The 19,737-nt window shown below is 51.7% G+C and overlaps 1 protein-coding gene across 1 annotated transcript in view; it reads right to left on the bottom strand.

The window, feature by feature from the left end:
* Positions 1–6,100: 6,100 nt before the first annotated feature.
* The window catches only part of THOC1 (THO complex subunit 1), a 65,287-nt gene continuing 51,650 nt past the window's right edge, over positions 6,101–19,737 (bottom strand). Inside the window, exon 21 of the mRNA XM_077270327.1 lies at positions 6,101–6,574. Coding sequence (XP_077126442.1) covers positions 6,279–6,574 — 296 coding nt within the window. The 3' untranslated portion in view covers positions 6,101–6,278. The remainder of the gene's footprint in view (positions 6,575–19,737) is intronic.

Raw genomic sequence — 19,737 nt, 5'->3', positions numbered from 1 at the left:
TCACCTGCAGTTCTGGGCTGTTGTCAAACATCTCTTGCTTGGGCTTGTAAGGCCGGGAGAACCTCAGGATCATGTTCAACAAAACTCATTGATTCTCCTATAGACATTGCGGCTGTCCATTGTCCCCATCAAATGATCAGAAAAAGCACTGTGGCCTTGCAGCATCAGAGTCCTGGATTCAAGCTATCGGCACTATATAAACGAGTTACATGAAAAATAAATAATCTGGACAGGGGTTTCATTAAAACAAAACATTTGGATGTCATGTACCCTTTGCTAGCAGATGCCCTAAAAGGAGTGTCTTTTTTGCTGGTTGTAGACACAGCTGGTGAAATTATGTTGTCCATGACAGCTACAGTGTCCTTCTTAAATCTGTGAAATTGAGATGTTGATTAACTTGTAAAATATTCCATCAAAGCTGAAAGTTCAACACCAAGGTTAATATTTGCTAGGTAGTGTTAGTAAGGCTACTTGGACCAAACCACTAAGGGATGGCATTCTGTCTGTTACTTTGCTTCAGAAAAACTTGCTCAACACATCTCTGAACATGTAGCTACAGTTGTGGCCAAAAGTATTGACACCCCTGCAATTCTGTCAGATAATACTCAGTTTCTTCCTGAAAATGATTGCAAACACATTCTTTGGTATTATCTTCATTTAATTTGTCTTAAATGAAAAAACACAAAAAGAATTGTCCTAAAGCCAAACTGGATATAATTCCACATCAAACATAATAAAGGGGGTGGACAAAAGTATTGGCACTCTTCGAAAAATCATGTGATGCTTCTCTAATTTGTGTAATTAACAGCCCCTGTAACTTACCTGTGGCACCTAACAGGTGTTGGCAATAATTAAATCACACTTGCAGCCAGTTGACATGGATTACAGTTGACTCAACCTGTGTCAGTGTGCACCACATTGAGCATGGAGAAAAGAAAGAAGACCAAAAGAACTGTCTGAGGACTTGAGAAACCAAATTGTGAGGAAGCATGAGCAATCTCAAAGCTACAAGTCCATCTCCAAAGACCTGATGAATGTTCCTGTGTCTACCGTGCGCAGTGTCATCAAGAAGTTTAAAGGGAAGGTACCGCGTTTGTAGATCATTAATAAATCACTGTAATGTAGCATAACATACTGCTATAACCAAGTTTTAAATGCATGTGAAACAGATTTCGTGTGTTATATGTGTTTAAAGAAGGAACTGGGGGCTGACATCTTGGTTTCACAGCAGTTCACGACACTAACAGTGTCATTTTACAGCACCCCATGGACATAGGAGATAATAGACCGGCGCTGACCCTATCTTTAACATTGGAGAGGTGTTAGCAGTGAGCTGGGCACGCCTCTGTGGGCTGCACAACTCACTGCTGTAGGTGTGACTAGCAGCCATTTTATTATAGCCCAGTGCTCTCTGCCAAGCTCCACTTACTCTCTATCACAGGAGCTCCATCTCTCTGCCATACAATGTATCTCTCCCCTCCCTCCACAATGCCTGGCCATTCACTGCAGACCTGGAGCTCCTGAGTCACAGACAGCTCTGCACAGACAATGCTGCTGTATGTGGACACACCACATAAACTAACTGTGCTTCTGATGCAGTAACTGCTGGTGATAGCAGATCACAGGTCAGTCACACACAAAATGGCTCTGCCCTGTGATGCTGCTCTTCATTCTGCCCCAGGGATATTAGACCACCCAAAAGGGGAGGGTACTGCCCAGATTTTCCAGCTAACAGTAAAGCTGGTAAGTCTCACTATATCTGCTTGAGGTCTAAAACGGAAAATGCTCCCCCTAGTGGTCAATATATATATTTGTAAGAAAATATATAATATTTTTCATATAGAAATGTTTGCAAACAGTGCAAACATTGCATTAGTACATTTTATTTACTATTTTAAGCTTAATTTCACAAAAAAACAAACTACAAGAAAACTGGTGGCACCTTCCCTTTAAAAGCCCATGGCACTGTGGCTAACCTCCCTAGATGTTGACGGAAAAGAAAAATTGACAACAGATTTCAACGCAAGATTGTGCGGATGTTGGATAAAGAACCTCGACTAACATCCAAACAAGTTCAAGCTGCCCTGCAGTCCGAGGGTACAACAGTGTCAACCCGTACTATCCGTCGACGTCTGAATGAAAAGGGACTGTATGGTAGGAGACCCAGGAAGACCCCACTTCTTACCCCGAGACATAAAAAAGCCAGGCTGGAGTTTGCCAAAACTTACCTGAAAAAGCCTAAAACGTTTTGGAAGAATGTTCTCTGGTCAGATGAGACAAAAGTAGAGCTTTTTGGGCAAAGGCATCAACATAAAGTTTACAGGAGAAAAAAAAAGAGGTATTCAAAGAAAAGAACACGGTCCCTACAGTCAAACACGGCGGAGGTTTCCTGATGTTTTGGGGTTGCTTTGCTGCCTCTAGCACTGGACTGCTTGACTGTGTGCATGGCATTATGAAGTCTGAAGACTACAAACAAATTTTGCAGCATAATGTAGGGCCCAGTGTGAGAAAGCTGGGTCTCCCTCAGAGGTCATGGGTCTTCCAGCACGACAATGACCCAAAACACACTTCAAAAAGCACTAGAAATTGGTTTGAGAGAAAGCACTGGAGACTTCTAAGGTGGCCAGCAATGAGTCCAGACCTGAATCCCATAGAACACCTGTGGAGAGATCTAAAAATGGTAGTTTGGAGAAGGCACCCTTCAAATATCAGGGACCTGGAGCAGTTTGCCAAAGAAAAATGGTCTAAAATTTCAGCAGAGCATTGTAAGAAACTCATTGATGGTTACCAGAAGCGGTTGGTCACAGTTATTTTGGCTAAAGGTTGTGCAACCAAGTATTAGGCTGAGGGTGCCAATACTTTTGTCTGGCCCATTTTTGGAGTTTTGTGTGAAATGATCAATGTTTTGCTTCATTCTCTTTTGTGTTTTTTACATTTAAGACAAATTAAATGAAGATAATACCAAAGAATTTGTGATTGCAATTATTTTCAGGAAGAAACTGAGTATTATCTGACAGAATTGCAGGGGTCAATACTTTTGGCCACAACTGTATGTGAGAGGTCACTCTTGAGGTTCCATGGTCATCCACTTCTGGGGTTCTCTCTGCCGTAATCTGTGGCACCTCACGGCTCAAAGGCATGCCTGAGGACAAATCATCAAAAATGGCTGATGGCCCACCCCTTTCTGGTAAATGACCGCATGTAATTATCAGAAAAAGAATACTTGCTTTCCCTAAAACAAGAACATCTATTTGGTTTTTAGAGAAGATCCAAAACCCAGTTCCTCTGTTTTTACTTTCTCCAGCTCTTGTTGTAGTTATAAGAAACAGGGAGCTCAGGATCATAAAGCGAGACCGTCCTTTAGACCACATACATCATAGCATCACTGCCAACAGACGCCAAGACTCATCACTGCATGAAGTCAAGGCCCCAAATGACCAGGTCATTTGCAGTTAAAAACATAGTTACTTACCGATAACAGTATTTCTCTGAACCCATGACGGCACCACGGAGAGAGGGGATCCGCCCCACAAAAACAGGAAATCTACAGATAAATAGGCGGTATCTCACTCCCACATCAGTTGGTTTACAGAGCATTAACGGAACTTCTGACTGGCAACATGAATGGCTACTCAAAATATTTAATATTAATGTAAGCTTAATAGAGGCAACGCATGGCTATTTTCAAACTAACTAATTTCAGTGAGTACACCCACACGTGAAGGGAGGGAATTTATGGGTGCGGTCATGGGCTCAGAGAATTATCATTATTGGTAAGTAACTATGTTTTTCTCTTTCCACCATGACGGCACCACAGAGAGAATTACATAGATTGTACATTGGGGGGACCACTGCCTCCAGAACCCTTCTCTCAAAGGTAAGATCTGAAGAAAAGGCTAGGTCTAGCTGATAATGGTTAAAGAACGTAGAGGGAGAAGACCAAGTAGCTGCTCTACATATCTGCTCTATCGAGGCGCCGGCTCTCTGTGCCCAGGAAGTTGCCACTGCTCTTGTCGAATGGGCTCTTATCTCCTCCGGAATGGCTCCCCCACATGAGGAATATGATTGGGTGATAGCGTCTCTTATCCATCTTGCCAGCGTGGCTTTCGATTTGTCCTTTCCGTGGACCCTAGAGGCATACAAAAAGATCTATCCTTCCTACACTCCCTCTCTTTCCGCTCTAGACCACTGAACATTAAATCTTGGACTGTTTACTTGGGCCGGGAGTCTACTAGACCTATGGTTGTTCTGACCGCTTTAACAAGGGAATCTGTCTCCTCTATCGGGAAGCAGCTGCGACCCCTTCTGAGAATGATGAAGAGGAAAGGGAAGATAATGAATTGTTTGAGTCAGACAAGTCGCTCCCCCCTCATTAGCACTTGCTTCAGGGGACCTGTCCCTGGATCTATGTTTTCTCCGTGAACCCTTAAGGGCTTTGAAGGTGTTTTCTACCTGATTTTTGATTAACGTTCTCAGGTCTGATGCAAATTTTGGAGTCTCTTCAAAAATTGTTTGCTCTATGCAGGTAGTACAGAGCCTCTTTTTCCCCACGTGGTTGGTAGCTCCTCTGTACAGAGTGCACACGCCCTATACTTGGACTTTGCCATACATTTCATTCTCTATGAGAGAAAACAGACCCTAATTAAAGAGTGGACTTTCACGAAGTTCACTTACCCTCCTGTAGAAAGAAGGATACTGACTTTGGGCCAGGGACCATTTTCACAGATGGATCCTCTTTTGGCCTGGTGGCTCTGCTGGAGCTTCTGCTGCGCCGAGACCCTGAATGGCTGCCGCCACTGCGTTGCTGGGAAGAAGCCTCTTCCACTTGTTTCTCCTGCTGCTGCAGATGGTGAGGGGACTGGTCTTGTTAGACCTGCTCCTCTGGTGGCTCCTGATCACTCATGGTGCTCAGCTCCTTGAAGCGCTGTTCCCCGCGAGTTTGCTCCTTTAAATCCCCTTCAAGGCTATCCTACTACTTCCGGAGATGCAGTATGCCTGAACTACTGGATTTCCCAGTCATGCCTGGCGCTAATTGCGTCACTGGCTCCCATGCATGCGCACTACTGATATCCCAGTTGTGCATTGCGGTTTACTCGTGTCATAGGGGGACGCCGGATCGCGCGTCCGCACTACCCTGTCCTGGCGTTGTGCCGCCGGCAAGGCATGAAGAGTCCGGCAGGCTCTCCAGTAAGGCGACCGCTGTCACCTAGTCGGCCCCCTCCGCTGCCGCTATGTGCCTTCTCTGCAGCACACTTGGCGATTTTGTGATAAATCCGGGAGAGGCAGGCTCGGATCTTTTTCCTTCACTGCCTCTCCCTGCACAACCTCAAGGTCCACTGACCCCAGAGGTGGGGCTTTGGGCAACCGCCCCAACCGAGGCAGGGAACTCCCGCTGCCTGGATCGGACTGGTCGGCCCCCGGCATCCCACGAGGATCTACAGGTATGTCCTACGTCGACTGTACATTCCCCCATCAGGGACAGGAAACCAACTGATGCGGGAGAGAGGTACTGCCTTTTTATCTGTAGGTTTCCTGTCCCTGTGGGGCAGATCCCCTCTCTCTGGTGCCGTCATGGGGGAAAGAGACGAAATGTTAGGCTCTCTCACGTGAAATAGGCCTGGATATGCAAAGAGGTTTCAACAAGATACAAAAATAGAATTCTCTTCCATGTCACCAATTTTTTTTTCCTCTCACACTACTCCTTCCAAACATATCATTCCAATCCAGACCCTGTCCAATTAAGGAGTGATAGTACCATTCCTCAGTCAGAACAACGTCACAGCTTATATTCAAATATTTTCATTGTTACCAAAAAGAATGCTCTGTGCACCATGTCCTAAATCTTAGACAATACAACCGATATGTGAGGGTTCAAGATTTTCAGATGAAGTCTCTCAGGACAATGACATCGATGGAACAGAGAATTTATGAAACCCATAGACAGCAAGGGTGTATAGTTTTGCATCTCGATCTCACAGCTTTTCCCTTTACTTTTCAGTCTGAGACCCTTGCTACCAACTGGTGACCCTAGCCTTTAGTTACCTGAAAGTTTTTGTAAATACAAAAAAATAAACTGTACCTAAACAAATAATGCAACAGCCCAGGGACAAATATTTTATTAAGAGTCCTCCAGGAACAGCAGTTTCATTAAAAAAGAAAGAAAAGTCATCCTACAAAATCCCAAACACTGCATGAAAAAGCATTACTCTCAATATCAGTGTGATATGAGACCGTGCTAACCTAAAAGGAATGATGTACATATCCGATAACCAGCAGATCTATGTTCCGTTCTCGGGGTCATTGCTCAAATTTTCTGCCAGGTCGCTCAACTGAGCTTGATTCAAAGCAGCGATCAGATTCTCAACCGTGGCATGGGCTCCCTCCCGATCCTGCCAAGCCACCAGCAGCAGTCTGGCCCTCATCTTCACATCCTCACTGTCACATTCAATGTCCTGAATATCTGACTCTTTCATTTCTAAGTGAGGTGCCAATACCTTCCACTGCTGTCTGAGCTTATTAGCAAGTGACTCGATGAGCTCGCCAGTGATTGCCTTCTGCGGCTGGACTTCTGGACCTGGAATAGCATTAAAAGGATTCATAAGGAGTTTACTTTAAATATGTTAACAATATAAAATATCTGAAATGCAAGACACCCGTTGATAATATTGCTAAAAACTGCTTGGATTTCTACAAGTAACCAACTATACAAAAGAATTAATTTACAAAGAAATGTCATGAACTCAAAAATGCTTGGTTTATGTATTCATTGAATTGTCCAATTCCTCCTTAACATTAATTTTTTTTGTTATTTTATTTAATTGAACTTGGAGTTGCAGAGACATTGTGCTTTTTCTTTAGAGGGCTCTAAAAGCAAATTTTGTAGTCTCCACAACAGGACAGTTACCAGAACTTTTCTGTAGGTGTTTCTTGAGACTGCCCTGTGACGCTGCATAATTATTCAACTTCCTCACAGAAGGGTCTGGTGAGAACAGGCTTGTGCCCAGAAGATCACACTGTGCCGAGGGAAGTGTCACATCACCGAATCCTTCAGCGTCAAGCAGCAGAGGAGCTGCATCACTATACGAGTATGTCTAGTCCCATTCACAATGAGCATGGGCAGGGTTTATGTAACTAGCAAACACACATCCCCTGCAAACCCTGGGACTGTCTGTCTGACCATCCATCCGTATGCTACATGTATATGACCACCAGTCGCTAATCCAACTCTGCTCCTTTTATGGGTGCACCAGTCACCAACTGTTACTGACAGTCTTGGGCTGGCAGGAGATGTGTGCTTGCACTTACAAATGACATAGCCGCTGCTAATGATCGGTGTGGAAGGGATCAGACATACTCCCATCGCGATCCTGTGCTCCCCTCCTGCTCCAGTGAGTGTCAGTGAAATGACTCGTCCCTCACACTGCTCTGGGTGCAATAATCATGCAGCGTCACAGAGCAGTCTGAGGAGGCAAACACAGAGAAAGTTGTGGGAACCACACTGTTGGTAAAGGTGGCAACATTGATTTTAGAGCCTGTAAATAAAATCACAATATCTCCACAACCTTAATTCTGATTTAAGAAAAACAGAAAAAAAGAATGATCAGGATGAAAGTGACAAATTTAATGAATACAAAAAGCAAGCACTTCTGAGTTGATGACATGTTGTCTTTAAAAAAATAAATGTATATTGAGTGAGACAATGGCAGAGAGGAAAAAAAACTTTCTGCAATATCAGAACAGAACTACACACTTCTCACTAGATACAAAACAGATAGGGGCAGATTTGTCAAGGCACCAGGTATGTAAGGGATTCCTCTTGATAAATATCTCTATTATAGGTTCTGTGCCGATTAACCAAAATGTCTAGAGCCATTTAAACATCTTGGTGCCCGGCCCTGGCTTGAGAACTGCGGCTCTTAGGCTAGTTTCACACTAGCGTTAACTGCAATACGTCGCAAATGCGTCGTTTTTGCGAAACGCCGCATCCAGCAAAAGTTTTTGCTGGATACGTTGTTTCGTCATAGAGTAACATTAGCGACGCATTTGCGACGCATTTGCGACGCATTTCCAAACGGTGAATGCGTTTGGCGGCGTTTGGGCGTATGGTAGCGGTCCGTCGGGAGAAAAAAACGTTACATGTAACGTTTTTTGCTCCCGACGGTCCGCTTTTTCCGACCGCGCATGCGCAGTCGGAACTCCGCCCCCACCTCCCCGCACTTCCCCGCACATCACAATGGGGCAGCGGATGCGTGGGAAATATGCATCCGCTGCCCCCGTTGTGCGGCGGAGACCACACTAGCGTCGGGAACGTCGGCCCGACGCGCAGCGACGGGTTGTTCCCGACGCTAGTGTGAAAGTAGCCTTAGAGACCAGCGCAAGCCCTCCTTTATCTTATTAGATTTCAGATTGCTTGCATAGTGCCGGAGTTAATCTTATTATAGTGCTTTGGAACAAAGCACTATACTGTTATTCCATCGTGGATAACTTCTTCTTATTATAGTGCTTTGGAACAAAGCACTATACTGTTATTCCACCGTGGTAAACTTATTATTATTATTATTATTATAGTGCTTTGGAACAAAGCACTATACTGTTATTCCACCGTGGTAAACTTCTTATTTATAGTGCTTTGGAACAAAGCACTATACTGTTATTCCACCGTGGTAAACTTCTTATTCTTATTATTCAGTCCGCACGTAATGCGGCCCGAACCGCTAAACTCACAGACTCCAGTGAGGTGTCATTTCGAAGCCAGCGTTCCTGAGAGGTGTGCTAAGTATTTTTCGTGTCGATCGGATTTGTAGTTTTGGCGCAATTTGCGTTTGAAAAAAGTGTCTCAATGCATTTCAATAGGGAAATTTTCCAATACGTTTATAATGGGCCTGATTTCTGAGGCAATTTCTAAAAATAACTGCCACCTGGCTGATTACCTCATTGATATGCGCAGTGAGACCCAGTTACTATGACACGAACAGAAAAAACAAAGCTCGCAGGCGGCACTGTCTTGCTAAATGCCGGCTTTTCAGTGGGGATTACAGACGTATATCCTACTTAGCCACTCAAAGGGAAAACTTTCAGGTGCTCCATCATGAAAAATAGTCTTTTAATTAGAACATCCAATTAGAAAAAGCAATGAGGGCACTCACCAGTTTCCAAAAGTGATTCCTTTATTTACGAAACAACATCCAGAGGGCCGTTGTGGCCGGGGGAAAGAGAGGGGGCCTCAGCCCGTGTGAGCAGAGGAGATGGACGACGGCCGTTTCGCACCTGGTTGTGCTTCTACGGGTCTGGACCCGTAGAAGCACAACCAGGTGCGAAACGGCCGTCGTCCATCTCCTCTGCTCACACGGGCTGAGGCCCCCTCTCTTTCCCCCGGCCACAACGGCCCTCTGGATGTTGTTTCGTAAATAAAGGAATCACTTTTGGAAACTGGTGAGTGCCCTCATTGCTTTTTCTAATTGGATGTTCTAAGACCCAGTTACTATGCCAACGCCTATAAACTCTACCAGCCCACCAGGTCACAAGTTTTGTCAGATAATATCAGCTCTTAAAGTGACAGTACAGCACAATTACAAAGCACTATCTGTAGTCTTATCATTATTGCCCCGCTCACCAAATCGGACCCAGCCCACCAAATCGGATCAGAGTGCCCCCGCTTGCCAAATCGGACCCAGAGTGCCCCCGCCCGCCAAATCGGACCCAGAGTGGCGCCGCCCGTCAAGTCGGACCCAGAGTGGCGCCGCCCGCCAAATCGGACCCAGAGTGGCGCCGCCCGCCAAATCGGACCCAGAGTGGCGCCGCCCGTCAAATCAGACCCAGAGTGACCCGGGCCACCAAATCGGACCCAGAGTGACCCGGGCCACCAAATCGGACCCAGAGTGACCCGGGCCACCAAATCGGACCCAGAGTGACCCGGGCCACCAAATCGGACCCAGAGTGACCCGGGCCACCAAATCGGACCCAGAGTGACCCGGGCCACCAAATCGGACCCAGAGTGACCCGGGCCACCAAATCGGACCCAGAGTGACCCGGGCCACCAAATCGGACCCAGAGTGACCCGGGCCACCAAATCGGACCCAGAGTGACCCGGCCCACCAAATCGGACCCAGAGTGACCCGGCCCACCAAATCGGACCCAGAGTGACCCGGGCCACCAAATCGGACCCAGAGTGACCCGGCCCACCAAATCAAACCCAGAGTGACCCGGCCCACCAAATCGGACCCAGAGTGACCCGGGCCACCAAATCGGACCCAGAGTGACCCGGGCCACCAAATCGGACCCAGAGTGACCCGGGCCACCAAATCGGGGCCCAGAGTGACCCGGGCCACCAAATCGGGGCCCAGAGTGACCCGGGCCACCAAATCGGACCCAGAGTGACCCGGGCCACCAAATCGGACCCAGAGTGACCCGGGCCACCAAATCGGAACCAGAGTGACCCGGGCCACCAAATCGGACCCAGAGTGACCCGGCCCACCAAATCGGACCCAGAGTGACCCGGGCCACCAAATCGGACCCAGAGTGACCCGGGCCACCAAATGGGACCCAGAGTGACCCGGCCCACCAAATCAAACCCAGAGTGACCCGGCCCACCAAATGGGACCCAGAGTGACCCGGGCCACAAAATCGGACCCAGAGTGACCCGGCCCACCAAATCGGACCCAGAGTGACCCGGCCCACCAAATCGGACCCAGAGTGACCCGGGCCACCAAATCGGACCCAGAGTGACCCGGCCCACCAAGCCTCAACCCTGAGGGGCTACAACTACCAAACCAGCGCCTGAGGGGCACCCAAGTGTGAAAGTCTTGCAGGGGCAGCCCGGGCACCATTCCAAAGCACTATCTGTAGTTCCTTCAGGAAATACCCATCTAGTCTTATTATTATTATTCAGTCCGCACGTAATGCGGCCCGAAACGCTAAACTCACAGACTCCAGTGAGGTGTCATTTCGAAGCCAGCGTTCCTGAGAGGTGTGCTAAGTATTTTTCGTGTCGATCGGATTTGTAGTTTTGGCGCAATTTGCGTTTGAAAAAAGTGTCTCAATGCATTTCAATAGGGAAATTTTCCAATACGTTTATAATGGGCCTGATTTCTGAGGCAATTTCTAAAAATAACTGCCACCTGGCTGATTACCTCATTGATATGCGCAGTGAGACCCAGTTACTATGCCAACGCCTATAAACTCTACATCAGCCCACCAGGTCACAAGTTTTGTCAGATAATATCAGCTCTTAAAGTGACAGTACAGCACAATTACAAAGCACTATCTGTAGTCTTATCATTATTGCCCTGCTCACCAAATCGGACCCAGCCCACCAAATCGGACCAGAGTGCCCCCGCTTGCCAAATCGGACCCAGAGTGCCCCCGCCCGCCAAATCGGACCCAGAGTGGCGCCGCCCGCCAAATCGGACCCAGAGTGGCGCCGCCCGTCAAGTCGGACCCAGAGTGGCGCCGCCCGCCAAATCGGACCCAGAGTGGCGCCGCCCGCCAAATCGGACCCAGGGTGGCGCCGCCCGCCAAGTCGGACCCAGAGTGGCGCCGCCCGCCAAGTCGGACCCAGAGTGGCGGTCGCCCGCCAAATCGGACCCAGTGGCGCCGCCCGCCAAGTCGGACCCAGAGTGGCGCCGCCCGCCAAATCGGACCCAGTGGCGCCGCCCGCCAAGTCGGACCCAGAGTGGCGCCGCCCGCCAAATCGGACCCAGAGTGGCGCCGCCCGCCAAATCGGACCCAGAGTGACCCGGCCCGCCAAATCGGACCCAGAGTGACCCGGGCCGCCAAATCGGACCCAGAGTGACCCGGGCCGCCAAATCGGACCCAGAGTGACCCGGGCCGCCAAATCGGACCCAGAGTGACCCGGGCCACCAAATCGGACCCAGAGTGACCCGGGCCACCAAATCGGACCCAGAGTGACCCGGGCCACCAAATCGGACCCAGAGTGACCCGGGCCACCAAATCGGACCCAGAGTGACCCGGGCCACCAAATCGGACCCAGAGTGACCCGGGCCACCAAATCGGACCCAGAGTGACCCGGGCCACCAAATCGGACCCAGAGTGACCCGGGCCACCAAATCGGACCCAGAGTGACCCGGGCCACCAAATCGGACCCAGAGTGACCCGGGCCACCAAATCGGACCCAGAGTGACCCGGCTCACCAAATCGGACCCAGAGTGACCCGGCTCACCAAATCGGACCCAGAGTGACCCGGGCCACCAAATCGGACCCAGAGTGACCCGGGCCACCAAGTCGGACCCAGAGTGACCCGGCCCACCAAATCGGACCCAGAGTGACCCGGCCCACCAAATCGGACCCAGAGTGACCCGGCCCACCAAATCGGACCCAGAGTGACCCGGCCCACCAAATCGGACCCAGAGTGACCCGGCCCACCAAATGAGGGGCTACAACTACCAAACCAGCGCCTGAGGGGCACCCAAGTGTGAAAGTCTTGCAGGGGCAGCCCGGGCACCACTCCAAAGCACTCTGTAGTTCCTTCAGGAAATACCCATCTAGTTCTTATTATTATTCAGTCCGCACGTAATGCGGCCCGAACCGCTTCACTCACAGACTCCAGTGAGGTGTCATTTCGAAGCCAGCGTCCCCAAGAGGTGTGCTAAGTATTTTTCGTGCCGATCGGATTTGTAGTTTTGGCGCAATTTGCGTTTGAAAATGTTTTTTCCCCTCATTGTAATGCATTTCAATAGGGAAATTTTCCCATAGGTTATAATGGCCGGGTTTCTGAGGCAATTTGAAATGTACCTGCCACCTGGCTGATTAGCTCATTGATATGCGCAGTCAGGCCCAGTTACTATGCCAACGCCTGCGAACTGTACATGACCCCAGCACAGTTTTGCCAGATAATATCAGCTCTTAAAGTGACAGCACAGCACAATTTCAAAGCACTATCTGCAGTCTTATTATTATTACAGTACACAGCGCAGAGCCGCGCATTATACAGCGCAGAGCCACGCAGCATACAGCCCGGAGCCGCGCAGCATACAGCGCAGAGCCCCACAGTATACAGCGCAGAGCCGCGCAGCATACAGCGCAGAGCCGCGCAGTATACAGCGCAGAGCCGCGCAGTATACAGCGCCCACCAAATCGGCCCCTGAGGGGACCCACCCACCAAATCGGACCCAGAGTGGCTACAACTACCAAACCAGCGCTTGAGGGGCACCCAAGTGTGAAAGTCTTGCTGGGGCAACCCGGGCACCATTCCAAAGCACTATCTGTAGTTCCTTCAGGAAATACCCATCTATTTCTCTCTGTTATCAGCCATTCCCCATACTGCTGTCAGTCTATTTCTCTCTGTTATCAGCCATTCCCCTGTCCTGCTGTCAGTCTATTCTCTCTGTTATCAGCCATTCCCCGTCCTGCTGTCAGTCTATTCTCTCTGTTATCAGCCATTCCCCTGTCCTGCTGTCAGTCTATTCTCTCTGTTATCAGCCATTCCCCGTCCTGCTGTCAGTCTATTCTCTCTGTTATCATCCATTCCCCGTCCTTCTGTCAGTCTATTTCTCTCTGTTATCAGCCATTCCCCGTCCTGCTGTCAGTCTATTCTCTCTGTTATCAGCCATTCCCTTGTCCTGCTGTCAGTCTATTCTCTGTTATCAGCCATTCCCTTATCCTGCTGTCAGTCAGAGTGACCCGGCCCACCAAATCGGACCCAGAGTGACCCGGGCCACCAAATCGGACCCAGAGTGACCCGGGCCACCAAATCGGACCCAGAGTGGCCCGGCCCACCAAATCGGATCCAGAATGACCCGGCCCGCCAAATCGGACCCAGAGTGACCCGGGCCGCCAAATCGGACCCAGAGTGACCCAGCCCGCCAAATCGGACCCAGAGTGGCGCCGCCCGCCAAATCGGACCCAGAGTGGCGCCGCCCGCCAAATCGGACCCAGAGTGGCGCCGCCCGCCAAATCGGACCCAGAGTGGCGCCGCCCGCCAAATCGGACCCAGAGTGGCGCCGCCCGCCAAATCGGACCCAGAGTGACCCCGCCCACCAAATCGGACCCAGAGTGGCCTCCCCCCTTTAGGGGCTACAACTACCAAGCCAGCGCCTGAGGGGCACCCAAGTGTGAAAGTCTTGCAGGGGCAGCCCGGGCACCATTCCAAAGCACTATCTGTAGTTCCTTCAGGAAATACCCATCTAGTTATTATAGTGCTTTGGAACAAAGCACTATACTGTTATTCCACCGTGGTAAACTTCTTCTTATTATAGTGCTTTGGAACAAAGCACTATACTGTTATTCCACCGTGGTAAACTTCTTATTATAGTGCTTTGGAACAAAGCACTATACTGTTATTCCATCGTGGATAACTTATTCTTATTCTTATTATTCTTATTATTATTCAGTCCGCACGTAATGCGGCCCGAACCGCTTCACTCACAGACTCCAGTGAGGTGTCATTTCGAAGCCAGCGTCCCCAAGAGGTGTGCTAAGTATTTTTCGTGTCGATCGGATTTGTAGTTTTGGCGCAATTTGCGTTTGAAAATGTTTTTTCCCCTCATTTTAATGCATTTCAATAGGCAAATTTTCCCATAGGTTATAATGGCCGGGTTTCTGAGGCAATTTGAAATGTACCTGCCACCTGGCTGATTAGCTCATTGATATGCGCAGTCAGGCCCAGTTACTATGCCAACGCCTGCGAACTGTACATGACCACACCAGCACAGTTTTGCCAGATAATATCAGCTCTTAAAGTGATAGCACAGCACAATTTCAAAGCACTATCTGTAGTCTTATTATAATTATTGCCCCGCTCACCAAATCGGACCCAGAGTGACCCCGCCCACCAAATCGGACCCAGAGTGACCCCGCCCACCAAATCGGACCCAGAGTGGCCTCAACCCTGAGGGGCTACAACTACCAAACCAGCGCCTGAGGGGCACCCAAGTGTGAAAGTCTTGCAGGGGCAGCCCGGGCACCATTCCAAAGCACTATCTATAGTTCATTCAGGAAATACCCATCTTTTTCTCTCTGTTATCAGCCATTCCCCTGTCCTGCTGTCAGTCTATTCTCCCTGTTATCAGCCATTCCCCGTCCTGCTGTCAGTCTATTCTCTCTGTTATCAGCCATTACCCATCCTGCTGTCAGTCTTTTTCTCTGTTATCAGCCATTCCCCGTCCTGCTGTCAGTCTATTTCTCGCTGTTATCAGCCATTCCCCTGTCTTGCTGTCAGTCTATTCTCTCTGTTATCAGCCATTCCCTTGTCCTGCTGTCAGTCTATTCTCTGTTATCAGCCATTCCCTTATCCTGCTGTCAGTCAGAGTGACCCGGGTCACCAAATCGGACCCAGAGTGACCCGGGCCACCAAATCGGACCCAGAGTGACTCGGCCCACCAAATCGGACCCAGAGTGACCCGGGCCACCAAATCGGACCCAGAGAGACCCGGGCCACCAAATCGGACCCAGAGTGACCCGGCCCACCAAATCGGACCCAGAGTGACCCGGGCCACCAAATCGGACCCAGAGTGACCCGGGCCACCAAATCGGACCCAGAGTGACCCAGGCCACCAAATCGGACCCAGAGTGACCCGGGCCACCAAATCGGTCCCAGAGTGACCCGGCCCACCAAATCGGACCCAGAGTGACCCGGCCCACCAAATCGGACCCAGAGTGACCCGGCCCACCAAATCGGACCCAGAGTGACCCGGCCCACCAAATCGGACCCAGAGTGACCCGGGCCACCAAATCGGACCAGAGTGCCCCGGGCCACCAAATCGGACCCAGAGTGCCCCGGGCCACCAAATCGGACCCAGAGTGCCCCGGGCCACCAAATCGGACCCAGAGTGCCCCGGGCCACCAAATCGGACCCAGAGTGGCCCCGCCCACCAAATCCTGAACTACCAAACCAGCATCTGAGGGGCACCCAAGTCTGAAAGTCTTGCAGGGGCAGCCCGGGCACCATTCCAAAGCACTATCTGTAGTTCCTTCAGGAAATACCCGTCTAGTTATTATTATTCTTATTATTATTCAGTCCGCACGTAATGCGGCCCGAACCGCTAAACTCACAGACTCCAGTGAGGTGTCATTTCGAAGCCAGCGTTCCTGAGAGGTGTGCTAAGTATTTTTCGTGTCGATCGGATTTGTAGTTTTGGCGCAATTTGCGTTTGAAAAAAGTGTCTCAATGCGTTTCAATAGGGAAATTTTCCAATACGTTTATAATGGGCCTGATTTCTGAGGCAATTTCTAAAAATAACTGCCACCTGGCTGATTAGCTCATTGATATGCGCAGTGAGACCCAGTTACTATGCCAACGCCTATAAACTCTACATCATCCCACCAGGTCACAAGTTTTGTCAGATAATGTCCGCTCTTAAAGTGACAGTAGAGCACAATTCCAAAACACTATCTGTAGTCTTATAATTATTGCCCCGCTCACCAAATCGGACCCAGCCCACCAAATCGGACCAGAGTGCCCCCGCTTGCCAAATCGGACCCAGAGTGCCCTCGCTTGCCAAATCGGACCCAGAGTGGCGCCGCCCGCCAAATCGGACCCAAAGTGGCGCCGCCCGCCAAGTCGGACCCAGAGTGGCGCCGCCCGCCAAGTCGGACCCAGAGTGGCGCCGCCCGCCAAATCGGACCCAGAGTGGCGCCGCCCGCCAAGTCGGACCCAGAGTGGCGCCGCCCGCCAAGTCGGACCCAGAGTGGCGCCGCCCGCCAAATCGGGCCCAGAGTGGCGCCGCCCGCCAAATCGGGCCCAGAGTGGCGCCGCCCGCCAAATCGGGCCCAGAGTGGCGCCGCCCGCCAAATCGGGCCCAGAGTGGCGCCGCCCGCCAAATCGGACCCAGAGTGGCGCCGCCCGCCAAATCGGACCCAGAGTGGCGCCGCCCGCCAAATCGGACCCAGAGTGGCGCCGCCCGCCAAATCGGACCCAGAGTGGCGCCGAACGCCAAATCGGACCCAGAGTGGCGCCGCCCGCCAAATCGGACCCAGAGTGGCGCCGAACGCCAAATCGGACCCAGAGTGGCGCCGCCCGCCAAATCGGACCCAGAGTGGCGCCGAACGCCAAATCGGACCCAGAGTGGCGCCGAACGCCAAATCGGACCCAGAGTGGCGCCGCCCACCAAATCGGACCCAGAGTGGCGCCGCCCGCCAAATCGGACCCAGAGTGGCGCCGCCCGCCAAATCGGACTCAGTGGCGCCGCCCGCCAAATCGGACCCAGAGTGGCGCCGCCCGCCAAATCGGACCCAGAGTGGCGCCGAACGCCAAATCGGACCCAGAGTGGCGCCGCCCACCAAATCGGACCCAGAGTGGCGTCGTCCGCCAAATCGGACCCAGAGTGGCGCCGCCCGCCAAATCGGACCCAGAGTGACGCCGCCCGCCAAATCGGACCCAGAGTGGCGCCGCCTGCCAAATCGGACCCAGTGTGGCGCCGCCCGCCAAATCGGACCCAGAGTGGCGCCGCCCGCCAAATCGGACCCAGTGTGGCGCCGCCCGCCAAATCGGACCCAGAGTGGCGCCGCCCGCCAAATCGGACCCAGAGTGGCGCCGCCCGCCAAATCGGACCCAGAGTGGCGCCGCCCGCCAAATCGGACCCAGAGTGGCGCCGCCCGCCAAATCGGACCCAGAGTGGCGCCGCCCGCCAAATCGGACCCAGAGTGGCGCCGCCCGCCAAATCGGACCCAGAGTGACCCCGCCCGCCAAATCGGACCCAGAGTGACCCCGCCCGCCAAATCGGACCCAGAGTGACCCCGCCCGCCAAATCGGACCCAGAGTGACCCCGCCCGCCAAATCGGACCCAGAGTGACCCCGCCCGCCAAATCGGACCCAGAGTGACCCCGCCCACCAAATCGGACCCAGAGTGACCCCGCCCACCAAATCGGACCCAGAGTGACCCCGCCCACCAAATCGGACCCAGAGTGACCCCGCCCACCAAATCGGACCCAGAGTGACCCCGCCCACCAAATCGGACCCAGAGTGGCCTCAACCCTGAGGGGCTACAACTACCAAACCAGCGCCTGAGGGGCACCCAAGTGTGAAAGTCTTGCAGGGGCAGCCCAGGCACCATTCCAAAGCACTATCTGTAGTTATTTCAGGAAATACCCATCTAGTTATTATTATTATTAGGCTTTTTTTCGCAGTTAATGCGGCCCGAACCGCTGAACGCACAGACTCCAGTGAGGTGTCATTTCGAAGCCAGCGTCCACGAGAGGTGTGCTAAGTTATTTTCATGTCGATCGGATTTGTAGTTTTGGCGCAATTTGCATTTGAAAATTGTTTCCCCCTCATTGGAAAGCATTGTTTCAATGCATTTCAATAGGGAAATTTTCCTATTCGTTTAAAATGGGCTGGTTTCTGAGGCAATTTCTAAAAATAACTTAACTGCCAAATGCCACCTGGCTGATTAGCTCATTGATATGCGCAGTCTGACACAGTTACTATGCCAACGCCTGCGAACTGTACATGACCACACCAGCACAGTTTTGCCAGATAATATCAGCTCTTAAAGTGACAGCACAGCACAATTCCAAAGGACTATCTGTAGTCTTATTATTATTACAGTATACAGCGCAGAGCCCCGCAGCATATAGCGCAGAGCCCCGCAGTATACAGCGCAGAGCCCCACAGTATACAGCGCAGAGCCCCGCAGTATACAGCGCAGAGCCGCGCAGTATACAGCGCAGAGCCCCGCAGCATACAGCGCAGAGCCACGCAGTATACAGCGCGGAGCCGCGCATTATACAGCGCGGAGCCGCGCAGCATACAGCGCAGAGCCGCGCAGCATACAGCGCAGAGCCGCGCAGCATACAGCGCAGAGCCCCGCAGCATACAGCGCAGAGCCCCGCAGCATACAGCGCAGAGCCCCGCAGCATACAGCGCAGAGCCCCGCAGCATACAGCGCAGAGCCCCGCAGCATACAGCGCAGAGCCCCGCAGTATATAGCGCGGAACCGCGCAGTATACAGCGCGGAGCCGCGCATTATACAGCACGGAGCCGCGCAGCATACAGCGCGGAGCCGCGCAGCACACAGCGCAGAGCCACGCAGCATACAGCGCAGAGCCCCGCAGCATACAGCGCAGAGCCCCGCAGAATACAGCGCAGAGCCCCGCAGTATACAGCGCAGAGCCCCGCAGTATACAGCGCAGAGCCGCGCAGCATACAGCGCAGAGCCACGCAGCATACAGCGCAGAGCCGCGCAGCATACAGCACAGCATACAGCGCAGAGCCGCGCAGCATACAGTGCAGAGCCCCGCAGCATACAGCTCAGAGCCCCGCAGCATACAGCGCAGAGCCCCGCAGCATACAGCGCAGAGCCCCGCAGCATACAGCGCAGAGCCCCGCAGCATACAGCGCAGAGCCCCGCAGCATACAGCGCAGAGCCCCGCAGTATACAGCGCAGAGCTCCGCAGTATACAGCGCAGAGCCGCGCAGTATACAGCGCAGAGCCGCGCAGTATACAGTGCAGAGCCGCGCAGCATACCAAATCAGACTTAGAGTGGCTACAACTACCAAACCAGCGCCTGAGGGGCATCCAAGTGTGAAAGTCTTGCTGGGGCAACCCGGGCACCATTCCAAAGCACTATCTGTAGTTCCTTCAGGAAATACCCATCTATTTCTCTCTGTTATCAGCCATTCCCCGTACTGCTGTCAGTCTATTTCTCTCTGTTATCAGCCATTCCCCTGTCCTGCTGTCAGTCTATTCTCTCTGTTATCAGCCATTCCCGGTCCTGCTGTCAGTCTATTCTCTCTGTTATCAGCCATTCCCCATCCTGCTGTCAGTCTATTCTCTCTGTTAT

The sequence above is a fragment of the Ranitomeya variabilis genome, chromosome 6 (assembly GCF_051348905.1).
Source record: "Ranitomeya variabilis isolate aRanVar5 chromosome 6, aRanVar5.hap1, whole genome shotgun sequence".
NCBI classification, from domain to species: domain Eukaryota; kingdom Metazoa; phylum Chordata; class Amphibia; order Anura; family Dendrobatidae; genus Ranitomeya; species Ranitomeya variabilis.
The sequence above is the reverse complement of the archived record's forward strand: the minus strand, read 5'-3'. Positions and strand labels throughout refer to the sequence as shown.